This window comes from Perna viridis, chromosome 2 (genome assembly GCF_037379345.1).
Source record: "Perna viridis isolate PV_CMFRI_1.1 ecotype Kerala chromosome 2, ASM3737934v1, whole genome shotgun sequence".
Taxonomy (NCBI): domain Eukaryota; kingdom Metazoa; phylum Mollusca; class Bivalvia; order Mytilida; family Mytilidae; genus Perna; species Perna viridis.
This window is the reverse complement of record NC_142446.1, coordinates 1778789-1801466: the sequence shown is the minus strand read 5'-3', so window position 1 is coordinate 1801466 and position 22678 is coordinate 1778789. Positions and strand designations below refer to the sequence as shown.

Sequence of the window (22678 nt, the reverse complement as noted above, 5' to 3'; positions counted from 1 at the left end):
CCAAAACGTTACAACTTTAATATCAATCTGCCAATCTCAGAATTGAAAATTTGTACTGAAAATATCGATAAAGTATAAAGAAAATCTAAATCATGCCAAGAATGCTTGAGGATTTAACTCGTGCACAGAACAAATTCCACACACTTGTTAAATCTAGGTGTCCTTCAGCACTCGTGATAATATTTTGGTTATTCACTCGTTCCAATTAATTATCCTATTAATATTTCACAGTTCAATTTTAATCAAGTTTACAAAAGACACCATCTGTATTTGTTGTTTCATTTTAGTCTTTCTATTTATATTGCAGAATTCAAAAATGCATTAAATGTAGTTGACTATTAAATTCTTTGCAAAAAGATGACAAATTTTTGGCTACAATGAAAAAAGCTGTTAAATTTTCAATAATATTAAAATACAAAACAGGACACAGTTTAAATAAGGTGAACATATGTTCTGTTAATCAACTATAGTGTTCCTCAAAAACTCAACTCAACTCTAAACTCTTGTGCCATTATCATCCATTGTTTATCTAAATGACCTTCCACAAAAAATGTTTTTATGATTTTTATAGTGACGATTCGACCATTGTTCAGGACTAATTATTAAACGTTTATGAAGACGTGAACAAAGTATAAAATTGGTGTAGTAGAAATACAATGTCAATTGTAGAAAAAAACAAAATGCATGGTTATTGGGACTTAATAAAATAGTGCCCTGAGTTACTGATAAAATCTGTAACACTAAAGAACTCTGAACGTGAAAAAATATTAGGAGTCCAAATTGATCAGACACCAAACTGGTTAAATCAAGTGAACATTGTGTGCTTAAAATTCAAGTATTTTCAAAGATTAAAAAGAACATATGTATCTATTGTAGTTCCATTGTGAAGCAATTGTCATGACTGTGCGAAAGAAGATTTACAATTTATATACATTTTTGATATGTGGCCTAATGGGAAGTCAAGACATAGCAATATATGTTCTTCATGTTTTGAAAACACAATTATCATAATGATAATTATTAAGTCAGTTATATACTTAACTATTACTTTTAGTTTACCACAATGAGGTAGTGTTTTAGGGGTACTGTATAGAGTAGCCAGTACTTACCACATTGAGGTAGTGTTTTAGGGGTACTGTATAGAGTAGCCAGTACTTACCACATTGAGGTAGTGTTCTAGGTGTATAGAGTAGCCAGTGCTTACCACAATGAGGTAGTGTTTTCTGGGTACTGTATAGAGTAGCCAGTGCTTACCACATTGAGGTAGTGTTTTCGGGGTACTGTATAGAGTAGCCAGTACTTACCACATTGAGGTAGTGTTTTAGGGGTACTGTATAGAGTAGCCAGTGCTTACCACAATGAGGTAGTGTTTTCTGGGTACTGTATAGAGTAGCCAGTGCTTACCACAATGAGGTAGTGTTTTCTGGGTACTGTATAGAGTAGCCAGTGCTTACCACATTGAGGTAGTGTTTTCGGGGTACTGTATAGAGTAGCCAGTACTTACCACATTGAGGTAGTGTTTTAGGGGTACTGTATAGAGTAGCCAGTACTTACCACATTGAGGTAGTGTTCTAAGGTACTGTATAGAGTAGCCAGTGCTTACCACAATGAGGTAGTGTTTTCTGGGTACTGTATAGAGTAGCCAGTGCTTACCACATTGAGGTAGTGTTTTCGGGGTACTGTATAGAGTAGCCAGTACTTACCACATTGAGGTAGTGTTTTAGGGGTACTGTATAGAGTAGCCAGTGCTTACCACAATGAGGTAGTGTTTTCTGGGTACTGTATAGAGTAGCCAGTGCTTACCACAATGAGGTAGTGTTTTCTGGGTACTGTATAGAGTAGCAAGTGCTTACCACATTGAGGTAGTGTTTTCGGGGTACTGTATAGAGTAGCCAGTACTTACCACATTGAGGTAGTGTTTTAGGGGTACTGTATAGAGTAGCCAGTACTTACCACATTGAGGTAGTGTTCTAAGGTACTGTATGGAGTAGCCAGTAATTACCACATTGAGGTAGTGTTTTAGGGGTACTGTATAGAGTAGCCAGTGCTTACCACATTGAGGTAGTGTTTTCGGGGTACTGTATAGAGTAGCCAGTGCTTACCACATTGAGGTAGTGTTCTAGGGGAACTATAGAGTAAACAGTACTTACCACAATGAGATAGTGTGCTGGAGGTATTGTTTACGCTAGCCTGTACTTACCACAATGAAGTATTGTTTATGGTAGCCAGTACTTACCACAATGAGGTAGTGTGCTTGGGGTATTATATAGAGTAGCCAGTACTTACCACATCGAGGCAGTGTGCTGAGGTACTGTATGGGGTAGCCAGTACTTACCACAATGAGGCAGTGTGCTGAGATACTGTATAGGGTAGCCAGTACTTACCACAATGAGATAGTGTGCTGGAGGTATTGTTTATGCCAGCCAGTACTTACCAAAATGAGGTAGTGTGCTGGAGCACTGTTTAGGGTAGCCAGTACTTACCACAATGAGGTAGTGTGTTGGAGTACTGTTTAGGGTAGCCAGTACTTACCACATTGAGGTAGTGTTTTAGGGTACTGTATGGAACAGCCAGTACTTACCACAATGAGGTAGTGTGCTGGAGGTATTGTTTACGGAAGCCAATACTTACCAAAATGAAGTATTTTGCTGGAGTACTGTTTAGGGTAGCCAGTACTTACCACAATGAGGTGTGTGCTGGGGTACTATTTAGGATAGCCAGTATTTAACAAAATGAGGTAGTGGGCTGGGGTACTGTTTAGGGTAGTCAGCACTTACCACAATGAGGCAGTGTGCTGGAGTACTGTTTAGGGTAGCCAGTACTTACCAAAATGAGGTAGTGTGCTGGAGGTTTTGTTTACGGTAGACAGTACTTACCAAAATGAGGTGGTGTGCTGGGGTACTGTATAGGGTAGTCAGTACTTACTACAATGAAGTAGTGTGCTGGAGTACTGTTTAGGGTAGCCAGTGCTTACCAAAATGAGGTAGTGTACTTGCGTATTGTATAGGGCAGTCAGTACTTACTACAAAGAGGTAGCATGCTAGGGGTACTGTTTAGGATAACCAGTACTTATCACAATGGAGTTGTGTGCTGAGAGTACTGTATAGAGTAGCCAGTACTTACCACATTGAGGTAGTGTTCTAAGGTACTGTATAGAGTAGCCAGTACTTACCACATTGAGGTAGTGTTCTAAGGTACTGTATAGAGTAGCCAGTACTTACCACATTGAGGTAGTGTTCTAAGGTACTGTATGGAGTAGCCAGTAATTACTACAATAAGGTAACATGCTGGGGGTACTATATAGGGTAGCCAGTACTTTCCACACTGAGGTAGTGTGCTGGAGGTATTGTTTATGGTAGCCAGTACTTACCACAATGAGGCAGTGTGCTGGAGTACTGTATAGGGTAGCCAGTACTATATGGATGATATTGTACCATAGGCCCTATTGTCAGACAGGGACTGACTAATCCTCCTGCTTGGCCAATGATAAAGCCACTTGCACCTGGAGTATTGTATAAACTATTACTCTGGGAACAATGAAGACAGTTCCCTGGTAGAACACCATACCCATGATTGGTATAAGACCCATTCTGGCCCCTGTTGTATTGCATATTATTCTCTATCATGGTTCCATCATGGGCATGCAATGATTCAGAGTCAGTTTTAGAGTGAGAAGCATGCCTTTTTAAACAGTTTGCACATTTTGATTGTGAAACTACTGGACTTTTATCCACAAAAGCTTTTGGTTGTGGAAATGTATGTGTTCTAGCTGCTCGCATTAGTTCACCCTTCTTCTTTCTTGTTTTTTTCTCTCCATTATTTGAACCATTTTTGGACACATCCTTGTTTTGTCTAATAACTTCATCACTTTTATTCTTTTCCTTTATAGTTTCTTTATAATTTTTCCTTTTCTTTGATTTATTTTCCGAAATTTGTGATGGTACTTTAACAGGGGATTTTTGTCCTGATGTTGTGAAATGCTTTACAGACTTTTTTGAAGACTTTGATAACTGAACTTTGTTTAATTCCTTCAGAGAAAGTCCTTTAGATGGAGACTTTAGGCCTTTAGATACTGATTTTGGCCCTGAGTCTTTAGATGGAGACTTTTGGCCTTTACATACTGATTTCGGCCTTCTGGAAGATGTTTTTAGCTCCGTTTGAGAGTCCTTACTTGGCAGTTTCTGAGATTCTTTTTTAGATGACTTGGTTATTTCCTTGTTTGACACATTCTCTGATCTTGATGTTTTTCTTGTTTTAGGAGATTCAAGAGAAAGTTTAGCCAAAGACTTTTCAATCTGAGAAATTTTCTGAGGAGATGTTTTCTTAGTGGAATTCTCTTCAGTTTTTGCTTTCTTTAACAAACTTTTCACTTTTGCCTCCAGTATTAACTTGGCCTTAGACAAGCTCTTATTTGTGATAACTTTTTTAGAATTTGACTTGACATCACCTGACTTTTGACTTTTTGGAGGGGATTCATCTTTGCCAAATAAAATGTTAACCATAGCCAGTGCATTAAGACTAGCAACACGTTTAACTCTACGATGTCGAATCATTTCTATTTTCTTCACAGGTTTTTTCTGTTTGACATTAGCTAGTTTGGTAAGAGCTTGTGCCTCATCTACACTCCTTGACACACGTTCACCAAGAAATACTACAGGCTGCCTTATTACATTACAAAATTTATTGTCCTTTTGGCCCTCCAATCGAAACACAGGTGATTTCAAAAGTTTAGTCTCTCTAACTGGTTCAACTAACTTTCTATCATTACAGTATTTTCCTGTAGAATCACTGATATTTGACTGCACAACCTCAGGTTTTATTGTTGTCTTCTCACATTTATATGTGTATCCTAAATTAGATCCCTCAGGTTTTATTGTTGTCTCTTCACATTTATATGTGTGTCCTAAGTTAGACCCCTCAGTTTTTCTGACAGAACTTTTAGTTCTAGACACATTTAGATCTAAATTGTTATCAAATTGAATAACCTTGTCAGTTTCATTGCTATGCCGACTTTTACATGATAAGGATTTTGTACATGAATCAAATTTGTTAACAGTTTGCAATTCAGATTTGCTTCTATGAGAGAATTCTTCACCTTGTTCAAACTTAGAAACATCTGAAGATTTTAGTCCATCTGAAAACTTGGTTTTATCACATGACAGAGTTATTTCTTCATTGTTACCACCTTCCTGTGACCAATTTTTATGTTTGGTTGAATTATTCTCTATTTCACCATGTTCACTAAATGAATCACATTTTGGTTTTGTGCTACAATCTAAAACTTTACTGAAGTGGATTTTTGAGATTTCAACTCCATCACATTGGACAGATCCTGAAGTGACATTAACATTTCTAGCACAATTATTTTGAGAATTTTTTTCTTCAGGAGTATAACAAGTTATAGCAGTAGTACATGTGGAGACATTTCTCTGTATACCAGAGATCTTTTGTAAAGTATCACAAGCTTTTGAAAATGTCTTTGGCTCATCTGTTTTGTTTAATTCAGCAGCCTTAAGTGATTTAATATTTTCGACCAAAGCATCTAACTTTAACCTTTTAGCCTTTATATTATGAGGACTGTGTTTGCTACAAAGTCCATGGGCATTTTGGGTTGAGTCATCAAGAATGACAGAACTAATTACTGGATCAATATTAGGATGACCTTTTGTTTGTTGCTTATTTGGTGTGAAGATTTCCTCATTACTTATATTGACTAAATGATTTAATGGCCAAACATCACAAACGGCTAAATCTGATGCACTGGAGTTCTTGTCATTTGATATTAAATTATTCCTACTTAGACCTACATTATCCTCTGTTAATTTCTCATCTGTAACTTCCTCAGTAAAACAAAAGTCAAATCCAACAGAACTTGTATCCTCTTCATTTACAACTTCATCTTTCAATATACATATACTACTTTCCTTGGTGTCACATGGATCAGGAGAGCTCTCCTTGGTGTTACTAAGATCAGCAGAGCTTTCCTTAGTGTCACATGGATACGTAGAGCTTTCCTTAGTGTCACATGGATCAGTACAGCTTTCCTTAGTGTCACATGGATCAGTAGAGCTTCCCTTAGTGTCACATGGATCAGTAGAGCTTCCCTTAGTGTCACATGGATCAGTAGAGCTTCCCTTAATGTCACATGGATCAGTAGAGCTTTCCTTAGTGTCACATGGATCAGTAGAGCTTTCCTTAGTGTCACATGGATCAGTACAACTTTCCTTAGTGTCACATGGATCAGTACAGCTTTCCTTAGTGTCACATGGATCAGTACAGCTTTCCTTAGTGTCACATGGATCAGTAGAGCTTCCCTTAGTGTCACATGGATCAAAGATAGCTTTTACCAATTCATTATTTGTACATGTATGTGGACATGTATTTGTACATGTATGTGTACTTTGTGGTATTGAGTACTGACTCTTGTTACTATATTTTGTCACAGATTCACTATTTGTAGTATCTTCAATACTAATGTCTTTGGTTTGTGTCAAACTTTTAATGTCTAACTGTGAGTCTCCAATGCCTCTTTCTTTTCTGAAGTATTTTTTGTCATCTCCCTGCAAAATATATATACAAAGCAGATTTCAGAAATATTGTTTAGAATGTATGGACTTGTACCTGAAATAATGCGTATAGTCAGAGTAAACATCAGAAAACAGACATCGTGAAGATAATAAGAACTTATATAACTTAAGCACAGTTGTATGTAATTATTTACAATAAACATATAAAAATTAGTTCAATTATTTACAAGAAACATATAAAATCAGTTTAATGTGGCCTTCCAAGGGAAAAGAATAAGTATCAGTATACATAGTAGACCAAGAATAGAAGTCTGACCAGAGAAAAAAAAAAAAACAGAGCAAATCCAACAAATACACTAAATATAACTTATATCCAAAATAGTCACCTACAGAGGTCACCAAAAGTTCTTCTACAAGTGTAAACACACCTTTACACATGCTCTGTAAAACCACTACAACAAAAAATAGAAAATTCCACAGTAACAGCAAGATTCTTCAAAATAACACTAAAAATAGGGTATTCAAGGAACATTAAGTGAAAACGCTAGGTGGTTAAAAGTCACTATCATTTTAATCACCTACTTAGAATGGCAGAAAAATGGAATTTAATAAAGGCATATTAATGACCAGGATATCCTGTCCGCGGACAGACACATTAATGACCAGGATATCCTGTCCGTGGACAGACACAATAATGACCAGGATATCTTGTCTCTGGACAGACACATGAACAGTGTTAGGGTTAAATTAGGAACACTTCCTCCTTTAAAGGTCAAATGAATAGAAATAAGACACATAATAAAATTCACTCAATAATACAGTAAATTCTTTCCATGGAATACCTCAAAAGACTCCATACTGACAACTAGAGGCTCAAGAGAGCCTGAATAGCTCACCTGTTTAACCATTTGCTTACTTGAAAAACTTGAGGAATGAGACAGGCTAAGTTCAAATCAACTAAATTGTCAAATGCAGGAAATGCTTTTCATAGCAATTTCATGGCCTGAACCAGAATTTTGCTAAAGGCAACAAATTTAGAATTTTTTTCAAAAACCTGACTTATGATCCCTAAATTCCATTTTTAGTATAGGCAGCCATACCTAATCACAGATTAAAAATCACAACAGTCATTTTGAGCACAATACACTAAAGAACTATTATGCTTATTTTCATTCAATGATCTTAAAATGGTTTTAGAGAAGAAGATTTTCAAAGTTGTACATGTGAAAAAAAAAACAACTAAAAAACTGTTTCAGGGGTTGTAACTTCTACATTAGTCAATGAATGGTTTTGAAAATTTCGGCATAGGTCCTTGTCATGATGCGTAACAATTTTACCCATGCCAGAAATTTGGTAAAGGCAACGGTTTTTGAGTTATTTGCAAAAAACTGCCATCTGACCCCTATGTTCTATTTTTAGCAATGGCGGCCATGTTTTTCCATGAATCAACAATCCCAATGGTCAATTTTTGTGTGATACCCTAAGGAACATATTTGCCAACTTTCATTGAATTCTGTGCAATGGATTTTGAAGAGAGGATTTTCAAAGTTGCACATGCGAAAATACAAAAAAAAAACAGTTTCAGGGGCCGTAACTCCTACAACGGTTGACCAATCGTTTCGAAAGAGTAATCAAGGGAACCAATGTTATAGCGGTAATAAAAAAAATGTAATCCAGGGACAAAGACCAGAAATGGAAAACAGACATTCACAACCAAGAACATAAAGTAATTAAAATCATACATACAAAGTAACAAAAGTAAATGAGCAACTCGGACTCCACTAATAACTGGGAGCATGGACCAGGTGCACCGGTAGGGTAAGCGTCCTCTGCTTTTCTAGAAACACCCGCCGAGTTGCTCATAAAAAGTCAAGTCTGGGGTAGACAAAATTTTGGCATAGGTCCGTCTCATCATGCTAAACAATATTACCCAGTCAGAAATTTGCTAAAGGCAACATTTTTTGAGTTATTTGCAAAAAACTGCCATCTGACCCCTATGTTCTATTTTTAGTAACGGTGGCCATGTTTTTTCATGAATCAATAATCCCAAAGATCGTTTTGTGTGGGATTCCCTAAAGGAACATACATGCCAACTTTCATTGAATTCTGTGCAAAGGATATTGAGAAGATTTCTAAAGTTGCACATGCGAAAAATGCAAAAAAAAACTGTTTCAGGGGCCATAACTCCTACATCAGTTGACCAATGGTTTTGAAAATTTTGGCGTTGGTCCATCTCATGATGCTGAACAATTTTACCCTTGCCAGAAATTTGCTAAAGGCAATGGTTTTGAGTTATTTGCAAAAAACTGCAATCTGATGCCTATGTTCTATTTTTAGTAACAGTGGCCATGTTTTTTCATGGATCAAAAATCCCAATGGTCATTTTGTGCAGAACATCCTAAGGAACAATCATGCCAAGTTCAAAACCTGTCAGTCCAGTAATTTCAGAGGAGAAGATTTTTTAAAATTTGTCCACAACGACGACGATGGATGCCAAGTGATGGCATAAGCTCACTTGGCCTTTGGCACAAATTAATAAAATGCTTTTCTCATAGTGCAGCTTGATATGACCACAGAGGTCAAACCTTAAACAGTTGGAGGCAAGAATGGACACAGCATTCAAGCTTAATACAACTCAAAATTTGGAAAAAACTCTAAACACCTGTACAAGATAACATAAACAAACTAACAAATGAATGAATGAATGAATAAAATGATTCCCATATACGCCAAAATTTAGATTGCTGAGAGTATGATAAAAATAGGGAATCTAATGGGACATTTAATGATACCCTGCCACATCTATGATTATTCTATTTGAGTAATTTTGGGAGAAAAACAAAAATAAAGACGTCCAGATATTGTTTCTGTCATCAGACAGACTTTTACATGTAAGTCATAAACAACACTTACATTTCATTAAGCTATTGGTGTTTCTTTTTCAGATTACACAGAATTTTTTTTGTAGCTTAACAAACTACCCTGAATTTCTAACTTGATAACATACAATGTTTTGTGTACTTCAGCTACAGTATCAAACATTCCATGGAAGTGATAAAAATACAATTTCTTGTGTCGCCTTGAACCAGTCAGAATTTCCTCTAACCGTGCACCCCTCCTCCTTTTTTAAATTTTGATATCAATATTTTGGGTTGAGGGTAGCAGGGTCGGAGGAAATTTGGACTACATGTTCTTTTCGTTTCATTTACAAGTCTGCACATCTGTCTTTAGAAAATGACTTTCAATCAGACACTTATAGGTTTATGAAGGTGTCTGTAGTCTGTACTACTGCATTGTCTGTACAAGAAATAAAAACATGTACACAAAATATTCCAAAAAACCTTCAAAATTGCTTCCATACCACCTGATTTGTCAAAATTGATACAGGAATCAGCAGCATACAATTTCTGCAGTTCCCTGAAGCAGGTACTTATAATTTTTTACACTCCCAAGAAGCTTCAGTCAATTTTACAAAAATGTTTATGTGTAAAATTGATATTAAGTTATGATGTTGCTGTAACATCATTAGTTACCATCACCCTGCATGTTATGCATACTAAACACCTTACAGTGCATACTAACCAAGACTAAAAGGCTTATTCTGAAAATAAAAAAACTTTAAAAAGACAAGTTAAGGAGTAAAAATGGTGACAATTTGCTCACATATGTCCTAGTTAAATCATCAAATTAATCAAAGAGCTGTTAGCACTGGAGATTTTTTATCATTGTGAATATAGTAGCTTGAAGAGTATCATACAGTCAATTACAAATATTATACGATGTAAAATAAAACTGTACTCATAAATTTGCATTTCCAAAATAAATTAGGATTGTATTTTTTTTTGTTTAAACTGAATGTCAATCTTTACTACTGATTTCAGAGATCTCTAGGTCATCTAACCTTACAACATTTACACATTTTGTTTCATTTCATCCTTTAAGAAAAAAATTTCAAACATGTACATACGATATTACAAAAAAGACATTTCTTTGTCAATTTTACTTCAAATGTTAAAATTACTGCTCTTCACTCCCTGTTTATTCATTATAAAATATGAATGCTTAAATTTACATCAAATGTATAGAACTAACTAGGTTCGTTTTTTCACCTGCTGTCAGTTTACTATGTTTTCTATCCTAAAGTTGCTTACATCATTGCACAAATGTATATGGTTATCAAGTGACAAAAATGTTCAGTTGAACTCTGTTCGACAAGGCAAGTGTGGACACAAAAATTTATTTATGACAAACTCACTGTTCCTCCAGGATTTTGGGATAGCTTAAGTTCATATTATTTCCTTACACTGTTAGTACTATTTTTAGACTTGGGAAATATTACTTTTTATTTCTTACTGATTTTCTCACCAAAAAATGTGTTCTCAGGCATTGGAGGATACACAACAACATGGCAGTGTAAACAAAAGAAACCCATTCCCTTCCTCTTTTCAAAGTGTTTGGGAAGTGTCTGATGGCATAAATATTGTTCTATTTTGTTTCTTTATAAAGTAAACCAGTTTCTAAAACTGAACACTGTGTAACAATCTGACACTGCATCCAACCTTGCATTTATAAATAGCCACATGCTTTTGGTCAGGGTTAAGTTACCTTTGACCACGGTCACTTTTGATTAACTCAGCAGGTACATTGTATTTTACATCTGACTGACATCTGTCTAAAATTAATTTGTGGCCAATGTGGGAGTGATTCATTAAAAAAATTGTCAGCAATGTCATTAGCTTCAGACACTGTGCTGTCATACAGTGATTTGTTTACTGTATCAAACGAGCTACATGTACATGTAATTACCTAGTAGGATGCCATTAATGACCTCTGGTCACTTGGGTTCCCTGTAAAATTTGTTTTTAATCCCCACAATATACGAATTAACAAATCTTATAGCACAGCGCTGCAGTGCTCTAAGGGTGGGACTTTCATATGGAATCACATAAAAAAAAATTCCAAAATCACACCAAAAATTTTAAAGTCAATTTTTTAGGGTGTGGTCCCTTTTGGACCTTATTAATCGAAAACCGTAAGAGATATCCGAAATCTGAAATGCAGGCAAAGATTTTCACAAGAATCAAATAAAAATAATTTCCAAAATTACACCAAAAATAAAAAAGCAATTTTCTAGGGTGTGGCCTCTTATTGGCCCCCTTATTTTCGAAAACTGTAAAATATATCTGAAATCTAATAAAACAACACAGGCAAAGATTGTCATGAGGAATCTAATAAAAAAAAATTGTAAATCAGACCAGAAATAAGGCCATAATAAAAAAATTTCTAGATTTTCATCAAATTTTTCTGAAAATTGGGTGGGGCGATGAATTTTACTTTTCATTATTTATTTTTCCTTCAGTAACTATCACTGGTGCCAAAAAAACTAGCATTGTTGTTACATGTATGTCATCCAAACTGCAATCAGTAATATTTTTTTGTTTTTTACAACACAATGAAAGAATATAACTTTAATTTACTTTAAACATAAATTTCTGACAATATGCACATCCCAATATGGTAATTTAACACCCCATTATGTTTTATAACAATCCTGCAAGTCATTGGGGAGGAGTCGCCGACAACACATGACACCAAGTTTTGTTTATTACATCCCAGAAAAATCAATCAAAGTCTGACCATCGTGGTATAGAATATTGTGGAGCAATATCTTTATAGTTAAATTCCATTAAATGCTTGTTTAAAGCCTTTTTGGTCTCTAATTCTAGAAAAGGTTGGGGCAATAACCCTAAAAATCACTACCAACCTTCCTTTTGCAGTTTGAAACCTTGTTATGAAACTTTATAAAGATCAACCAACAAATACTCAAATTATAGCACGAAAAAACCAAGTGTCTACAGATGATGACAACAATGCCATACCAAAATTTGTGGTGGCATAAAAACTGTCAGCATTGCTTACTAAATCAAACCCCCACTTCTCTAGAAAAACTGTGCAAAATGCTTCTTAAATTGATACCCCCAACTCCCTCATTTGATAACATGCAAATTGATTTGAAACAAATATAATATAGAAGGTACATGTTTTTGTACACAATGAGAATAAGTAATAAAGAATCTGTGAATGTCTTATCAAATTCCATTCAGTGAAGTAGGAGAAGTAATTGAGAAGAGATGGGTACCCTTCTGTGTAGTATGGATGGAAGGATGTGATTACAGATATAAGGACAGACACCCCTATCTCTGAAATTGACCAGTTTTATGCTAATAACTTTTTTGCAGAGGAGTTAAAGTGAAGGATCATTTAACTTCACCAATACATTTGGACATGATTAACATTAACAGTTAAAAAAATGGAGGTATCTCTCAAGCAATGTGCAAGATTGCCAAGGAAGAAAATGCAATACAAAAGTGGTATAAAACTAACTGTGCATGTTACCTTATTCTTTCAACAAAAGACTACTAGTACAGATTAAATTGTCAATATACAAAAATCGATTCCAAAGGAATTCTTCTACATGAAAAATTCTTTTTACTAAAATGAAATTTTAAATAATCTGGGAGAATTAATGAACATGTATTTACTAATGTGTCTTCAAAGATCCAAAGAAGAAATCTCAATTAATGTTCTTGTGAGTTCAGTACTGCTTTTTATTTTCATTTCCCTTCAATCCAATATAACCCAAAAGAAGATGAAACATTAGTGAGATCTAAAACAGTATAGTACCAACCTGGTGGAAATTATTGGGAAATCACATAACAGCGCTAAATGTTTCCTTCTATTGATTTAAATGTCATTAAATATGTCGACAAAGGGACATAACTCAAGTTTTTTTTTCTCTTTCAAATGTCAATATTTTTATAATATATTACCTGCTATTGACACTCCCTTCATAATAACTTTAATACAATTAAAGTAGAGGGTTTCCTATTCAAACAAGAGGCTCCCAGGAGCCTAAATCGCTCACCTTATTGAATTTTGCCTTTCAAAGGCAATAAATTAAGCAAGTTGTCCAACAATTTTGACTAAAAAAGTCTTTGGTAGGACTATCACAAGATCTTTTCAACAATTGAAAGTTTCTTTTAATGATAGTTTTCAAGATATTGACTGAAAACTATAAAAAAAAGTCATTTTTCCCCTTTCAAGGGCAATAACTCTTACAAGGAGTCTGAAGACATTTGCAGTCCTAATAATTTGGATCACTTCAGCTATTTGAAAGAATTTGGATAAACTTAATGTTTAAGAGATATTTGCAAAAAACTAGTTCTATTTTTAGTAATGGTGGCCATGTTTTTTGACAAATCAAAAATCCCCACATAAGTTCTATGCAGTATACCCCAAGGAACATTCATACCAAGTTTGGTTTCAATTGGTCAAGTAGTGTCAGAGGAGAAGTGTACTGGAACACTGGACATACACATTTAGTTATTAAAACTTTGGTCGATATAAACGTTGAAATATATATTTCTATGCTTAAGTAATTTTTTCCAATTATTTTAAGACTTCAGAAACTTATTTTCATCATTTTTTCCCTGGAAATTAACTTTCTGACGTTTATGAGTTTCATGTTTTTCATGCGCTCCACAGATACTTTTTCTAGAGTTATCGGACTTTTGTTAATATAAGATCAAGGACAATGTCAAATCTTGCAAGGAATATTTTCATTAAGTCTATGAGCTAAGACTGGCCACAACGTAAGTTACTTATTTGTAGAATTTTATAGAAACTTTAGATATTATTTGCATACCTTATATATTGATAATTAATCGTAGGAAACGATTGTTTACCTTTGTACATGCAAATAATTTGACGTCAGTTATAACTCTTTTTTGGGATAGATATTTGGTGAATTCGATACTTACCTGGGCTATACTTACCCTTTATTGTATTTTGTATATCCCTTGACCTGATTTGCCCATTTTCAAATTTTGAAAACGACTCTACTACCCCGCTCTTTTCATCGGTCAACAGTAAAGTATGGAAAGCAATTCGTGTCATCAATAAAAATATTTTTTGGTGTAAAATCGAATATGGTTTTACAAGGTTCTACATAATGTTTAGTACTCTTTTTATATGTATTGAATTTATTTTTGAATTATTCATACACCTTTTAAGGGTTTTCATGTATTTTTGATTGATATATGTAAGTTTATTTTTGTGAATTGTACTACATGGCATTTTATTTTTGTTTTGTAGTTCTTCACCGCTTTTAGTTGGTAACAAGTATCAATAAAATTGGTTTAGACTGACTGCGTCTTATTAAGGCAGTACAAGAAGATTTTGGAAAGAAATAACATTAAAAATAGCAAAAACCGTTGAAAAAGAGCAATAACTCCAACATGGCTAAACGGATTAAAACCAAAATTTGACCAGAGATAGATCTCATCATGCTGAACACTTTTACTTATGTCAGAATTCAGCTAAACCTAACAGTTTAGGAGATATATGTGAAAAACTACTGTGTGACCTCTACATGTATGTTCTACTTTTAATAATTGCGGCAATGTTTTTCAATGAATCAAAAATCCCTACATCAATTCTATGCAGTATGCCCCAAAGACCATTCATACTAAGTTTGGTTTCAATTGGTCAAGTAGTGTCAGAGGAGAAGATTTTGGAAAGAAATAACATTAAAAATAGCAAAAATCATTCAAAAAGGGCAATAACTCCAACATGGCTTAGGTCTCACTAACCACTTCTAACGTTTCTATTACTTTACATATTAAAAAAGTAATTTTCAAAGTCTCACTGTGAATTCCCAGGACAAATGACATCTTAAAGCTGCATACCTTTGCAAAACTTGGAAAATAAGGCTTCCAAAATCATTATGCTTATGGTACGATGATAGTAGAAATTCTTCACAAAATTTTCTTGAATAAATAATACTGAAAATCCACATTTTTACCTGTTCTGCTAACTCACAGCATGGAGGCAAATTACTCACACATGTAAACAATATTCATACACTTTTGTAGTTAATTACATATGTGATTTTAAAGTACACATTCTCAGCTTCATTTTGACTACTTGTAATCATAATACACACAAATAATGCACTTACAATGCATATGTCTAGGTTCAGTGTGCTTTTGGTACTACATAGGGGGGTGCCCATTTGACCCGGAAGTGGTTAGTGAGACCTTAACAGATTAAAACCAAAATTTGACCAGAGACAGATCTCATCATGCTGAACACTTTTACCCTATCAAAATTCAGCTAAACCTAACTATTTAGGAGATATATGAGAAAACTACTGTCGGACCCCTATGTTCTATTTTTAAAAATGGCGACCATTTTTTTCTGACGAATCAAAAATCCCAACATCAGTTCTATGCAGGATACCCCAAGGAACATTCATACCAAGTTTGGTTCTAATTAGTCGAGCAGTTTCAGAGGAGAAGAGTTTTGTATAATTGTTAACAATGAAGATAGACGACGACGACAATGACGATGACTGATGACGACTGACGCCAAGTGATGACAATAGCTCACATGGTCTTTGGACAAGTGTGACTAATTTTCTATTAAATCAGCAAAAACACAAAAACACTGAATTATCAGACAATGACAGGTGCTAATTTGTCAAAAAATAAGGCTTTTTACAGTAACTAATTTCTTAAAAAATATGGCAATATAAGGCATTATTTCACAGGGAAATTATATGAAGTCCTTTCTCCTATATTGAACACATTTTATGTATGCTGATGAAGTCAATACCATGTCAAAGAAAAGGTATGTAAAAACGTACATTCTTTTGTTTGTTTTTTTTTTCATGGATGTATATGTAATATGGTGTATTTGATATGAGAAATAGGTGCCAAGCAGAGTAAGTCACGAAAAATTTGAACAGAAATTTGTTTCCAAATGGTTACAACAAAAAGTCATTCTGAGCAATAAAATTGAGATTATAGGGCAGTGTCAAAACAATACAAATTTTATAGGAGTTATAGAAAATAAAGGGCTTTTAAAAACACTAAATCCCTAACTAAATAAACAATGGAATATCCCTAAAAATAAAAGGACTAAACAGAAGCCTTACATGAAATACCATTGAAACTTCTAACCAAATTTGAAAGAACTTCAAATGTTCTCAGAGAAAAATTAACAAAATGCAAGAGGGGCAACAAAACTGCTCTGGCAAACAGGAGCCCCAAAAAGCCACAAAGACGAAGTTTCTTGAAAATTTCTTGAAGGGTTGCAAAGATTTGTGACAACAAATTAACGAAACCCTTAAAACAGGAAATTGATCCATGACCAAGCTAAAAAATACTCCACATGGCACTGCTTGACTACCAAAAAGAAAAAAGCCTTCATTGCTGCAGCAAGAATGAACACATCACTCAAGCTTAACACAGCTCAGCAATTTGATGAAGATGAAACATTTGACTAAGTACAAGAATCTGACCAAAATGCCCTTTTTTTTGGGCCTTAATTCAAATATGGTTCCAGTCACAACTTCCAAAATCAAATCCAGCATTCCTTTGAGGGAATGGCACCTTGTGGTAAAATAGAGATCTGTTCATCAGCTTGCTTCTCGTTAATCAGGAGATACATATGACGCAAAAATATTGTCATGTAAGCAAACTTTTGAAATATGGATCATTCTTGTACACTCCAAGTGGCAAAACAGTCCATTAACAAAGGTATTTTATTTTTGAGAAATTCCCAAACTTCCATTAACATTTTCTAAGTAATGATGATAAATGAGATCTGATTGGATGATTATGCTGAGTTTTTTTTGGATTTTAAGTGAATATTATATATTATTTATTCTTACTTTATGCCCTTCATAATTATTTTAAAGAATTCAAGGATTCAAACCAACAGTTGTATGTATTTTGTGTAACTTATAGTGGTAGGCATTCCAAGCCTATTAATTACACAGTTGACCAGGTTGAAACTAACAGTTTTTTTTAATCAAGTCAGAGGAAAAACTAATATATCGACTGGTACATTGTCTGTGAAGCTTGTATTTCAATGACAATAATCATACAAATCTTAGTCATACCAGGTACTGCTGAATCATTTTTAAATTTTTGTATTTCAGTTGTATCATGTGTTGCCTTTTAGAGCAAGATAACATTGAAAGACCCCCTGTAGCCTAAATAACTGAATAATGAACATATTGGAGAATCAAAATTACTACCAAGTGCTTAAACCAAAACACAACCAAGTTACATCCCAGACACAAATCTGAATCACATTGTGCAAATTCATTAATTTCACCCTGAGGTAAAAGTTCAAGGTCAATAATCATCAATCATGGCATATCGAGCTTGTGATAAATATTAAACCCTACACCAAGACAACAAAGTTACAGCCTGAACAAGAATCTGTATTGCAAAATAATCAAATTGACTTGCAGTCAAATTTCAAGGTCAAAGTTCATAAACCATGGTATGCAACACATTTTCTTGAATTGATCTACCCTCATGCCATCTAGACATTGCAAACCACTAATACCCCCTGCAGCCTGTTGAACCCTGTACAGCTGGGGACCAATGTGGACACACAATTCGTATTGGACACAACTTTTAGGGGGGATTAACTAAGCACATTTGACACACAGTTTCGCTGCCATTTCTAAAATACCCAACTCCAAAACCACAATCAGTATTATTTTTTTTTGACACCACAGTGACAGAATATGATGGCAAATTTACTTTAATTCCTGACAATATGCAAATCCCAATATGGTAATCTAACACTCCATTGAGTTTTATCCTGCAAGTCATTGAGAAGTTGCTGACAAAGCATGAGACCAAGTTTTGCTGGAAAACACAGTTCAACAGCTGTCATTTCTAGTATTTTTATTCAAAGTTAAATTCCTGACAGTATGTTCATCTACCTTAGTTATATTACATCCCAATATGATTCATAACAATGCTGCAAAGTGCTAAGAAAATAGTTTGGACAGATGGACAGACAGGAAGAAACCTACATGTATATACCCCCTCCCAAACTATGTTTGTGGCCGGGGTATAAATATTAAAGGCCTATACCAAAAGACAACAAAGTTACTGTCTAGATTTGTTAAGGACAGACAGAGAGTTACTATAGGGCATCAACCACATAAAGGCAGGGCCCTAATTCAACCTTTTCAGAATCCTTGGGTTTTCCTTTTTGAATAATGCTGCGACTAAATGAAACAATTGATACACTTGTAGGTCTTATTTTAATCATATGTAGATTGAGACTGAGTCAGAAATTTCTTTGTGTCTTTCCCTCCCTACACATACATGTAAATGTATCAAACAATACACATTTAGGAAATGAATTGATACATGTATGCATTGATATTGTCTTTTGTTATATTGATTTTACTTTTTACATATTACTTTTGTCTATTGCTATGAGTTTATTAGTTTGGTAACTTATCAGATAAAACATGCCATGTAACCACATGGAACAATTTCATGTTCCTTAATACAAAACAAAATAAAATCTGGAAGTAACTTTAACAATGACTTTTCATAAAAATAAACATGTAGAAGTACAGATAAATTTAAAGAAAAATAAACTTCACCATTCATGATATACAAATAAAACAGCCTCCCTGGGAAGTCAAAACAAGCTTTCACTTGTACTTGGTCTCAATTTCTAGCAAGTGTCCTTTGGGAATACTATGTTTTTTTTCCAAATACTTTTGATAAAAAATCAAATTAATGATCTTACTGAGCACAAAATGGGGCCATCACAAAACTGTCTTTTCTTTGATTTTTTCAAAAACTGAAGGCAACTTTAAAAAGGAACTTCTCTCACCTTTGACTTAGTCCAAAAGTTTGCTGCTATCAATGAAAACAATAAAGGTGCTTGCCTTAAAGCAATGTACATTGTACCTACTCCATATATTATAGACTAAGGTGACTAGCCCTAGGTTACTGTAATGGTAAAGTTAACTTTTGCTTGTCTTGTCTGTGCAACAAAGTCACAGTGCAAAATGGTAACAGACTAATCAGGGTATTTTAAATATTCAGAAACTATGATCAGTTACAGACTTTCAAAGATTTTTTTCTGGGACAGGAAGAAGGGTGTGTATGTTTTATCATAAAAAACAACTTATGCAATTCTCAACTTACTACAAATGTATACATTCTACAGAATATAAATCAAAGACTGAAGTCTTCAAAGTCGCTAATCGTCAAATATTCTATGCCACTAATTTTGACTTGCTTTCAACATCCAAAATGGCACGAATGCTACATGTTCTAAAATTTGGTGACTTCCGCTAGAATTCCTGGTTCCCTTGATATGATAACTCCTTCGTAACCATGATGACCTGAATGTTACTCAATCAACTGGTTACCAGGAAGTGCGGGTAATGTTTTCGTTCCACAAGTTTCTCTCAATTTTTTTCGCGATCTTTGGGTCACTATGGATATTGACTAGGAACCAGATTAGGAGCCAGATTAAACAACTGGCAATGACCTATATAGTCAATTGTAACAAGCCCCTGTGTCTGAATCTGAGACTTAGTAATATTACATTAAATTCAATGCTAACTGATCATTTCATCTTTTAATGTAAACTTCCCGTTCTCATACAAGCATAAAACACACATAACACATGTGTATGATATTTAAGAGGTACAATTTGATCTCGTATGAAGCTAGAATTGACAGTTTTATTACCGCAACGATCAGCAGCATACATGTAAGGTGGTGCAGTATTTATCTAACACATAATTATGTGAATGTAAAGTACTGAAATTGCTAAAAATATTAGCAATTTAAACAGATGTATCTTCTGAGAGATGGCCATCATGTCAGGCTTTACCTAGTATCACAAATAAATTTGTCAACAAGGAAGTGCTGATCTTGAATGAAACTTGAATGCATGATAGAAAACACTTCACTCTCTTTAAAACAGTAAAATAATGTGCCATACATGTACATCTTTGTAATACATGTAAGTGCCCCATTAGGAGCTTATCCATCAAAATTTACCATTTATATCCCCTTGCACATAATTGAATCTTTGTTACGAATCATCGATTCTTAGTAAATCGCATTCATTTGTATTAATTTGCAAAAGGAGATGAATTTTTTTTTGACATGTCAAAAATTTATCACAAATATCCACAAATCTTTATTGGATATTTTATTCGTAAAGAGCTTGCAAACCATTCTTAAACATTTGTAAGGCATCACTAATTGATTGAAAGAACTTGTAAAGCATTCACTATTTGGTTTCCTATTTAATATGATTGTTTTATAATTCATTTATGAATGACTGCGGGTAGTTTACGATACTTTTCTGATGGATGAACAAAAATGTGTGACACTTATATACGTCGATGAAACATTTGATTTTTATAAGCGAGCTGCTTGATCTTAAATGTATAGAATTTGTCTAAAAATTCATCATACTGACACTTGAGAAACTTTCATCCAAGCAAAACACTACATCTGGATACATTAGAGCTTCAGAAATATTAACTAGAGGCTCTAGAGAGCCTGAATCACTCACCTGGTCAAAAATAGTCTTTTAGCTTTCAAAAGCCAGACTCTTAACTTTACTGTACTACTATCACAAGAATCATTTAATCAATATAGAGTATCTTAGTTATATACCGGGTTTCCATATTATAAACAAATCTCTCATAGTCATTGTTTGACTCTTCAAGGGCAGTAAAATTCGACATTGGTCAACAGATCTTAATGAAAATTTTGGTATAGGTCTGTCACACCATGCTGATCAATTTTAACCTGTCAGAATTTAGCTTGGCCCATTTGTTTATGAGTAATTTCAAAGAATCTTCAATTTTACCCCTATGGTCTACTTTTAGTATCATTGGCTATGGTTTTCGACAGTTAAAAAATCCACACAAAGATTGTTAAGGATATTGTAAGGTACATTCATGCAACGTTTGGTTACAATCCATCCAATAGTTCAGGAATAGATTTTCACAGTAGGAAATATAAAATTCTGGAAAAAAAAAAACAATTTCAGGTTCCAAAACTCATTCAATCGTCAAAAGACCTTTCTGAAAATTTTGGCAAAGGTCAATCGCATCATGCTGAACAATTTTACCCTCTGCCAGATTTTAGCTAAACTCAAATGTATATGAGTTATGTGCATAAATCTGCAATATGACCCCTATGGTCTATATTTAGTAATGGAGCAATGTTTTTTTCGCCAGATCAAGAATTCCCATACATAGTACGTTTGAGATGCTCTACCTAACATTTATGCTAAGTTTCGTTTCAATCTATCCGGTAGTTTAGAGAAGATTTTTAAAATTGGAAATGTAAAAATTCAGGAAAAAAATCCATTTCAGGACCCAAAACTCATTCATTTGTCAACTGATTTTTCTACAAATTTGGCATACATTTTTGCAGGTCCATCCCATCAAGCAAAACACTTTTACCCAAAAAGATTTTAGCTAAACCCAAATGTTTTTGAGTTATTTGCAATTTGAACCCTGTGGTCTATTTTTAGCAACTGCGGTCATGTTTTTTTTTTTTTTTTCAGATAAAAAATACCCACACAAAGATTGTTAAAAATACCATTAGGAAGATTCATACATAGTTTGGTTACAATCTGTTCAGTAGTTTCAGAGGAGTACACGGTTAAAAAGCTTACAGATGACGACAACAATAGACGAAGGACACATAGTCATAGCAATAGCTCACATGGCCTTTTGGCCAGGTGAGCTAAAAATGCAGGCTAGACAAAACGTTTAAAAGACATCCATGTTATTTTATAAAAAAAAAACTACTTCCAACTTGGAAGGTACTTGATAAAACCCTGCAATCTACGCCGAACCTGGAACATTTCTTCCGATAATTGATATGGCCACTGACTTCCTCATATTAATAACATTTCACATGTTTCTCTTCATTTCTATTTTATATTAAAAATACACAGAAAATAGGCATTAAACAGTGATCCATAAAAGTAGTCTACTTAATTGTGGGCATGGCCTATACAGATAGTGTGAAGATGTGTTTCATCGACTCATGGCTACAGTTGTACTCATGAAATGCATAAAATGTAATAATAGCGAGCACCCCAAAGCGGTGTGAGCTCTACAGTTATTACATGTACCATCTATATTTCCCTTAAGGTTCCCAAGTATATTACCGAATAAAGAGTCATTACGGAAAAATTTCAATGCTTCCTTAAATCAAACAAATAAAAATACTGTATATAGTTTAAGATTAGCTTTCAGTAAAAATAAATTAAATCTT

The 22678-nt window shown here is 34.2% G+C and overlaps 1 protein-coding gene across 3 annotated transcripts in view; it reads right to left on the bottom strand.

Annotated features, from left to right (window-relative positions):
* Positions 1-22678, bottom strand: part of LOC148623263 (uncharacterized) — a 37416-nt gene that overhangs the window by 13510 nt on the left and 1228 nt on the right. For 2 of the 3 annotated variants that reach the window (XM_088564998.1, XM_088564995.1), the window contains exons 2-3: positions 6918-6979; positions 3371-6560 (exon numbers count right to left, since the gene is read on the bottom strand). In XM_088564998.1, coding sequence (XP_088421124.1) covers positions 3371-6560; positions 6918-6965 — 3238 coding nt within the window. In that variant the 5' untranslated portion in view covers positions 6966-6979. The remainder of the gene's footprint in view (positions 1-3370; positions 6561-6917; positions 6980-22678) is intronic. The other variant, XM_088564996.1, reaches the window with a different exon arrangement.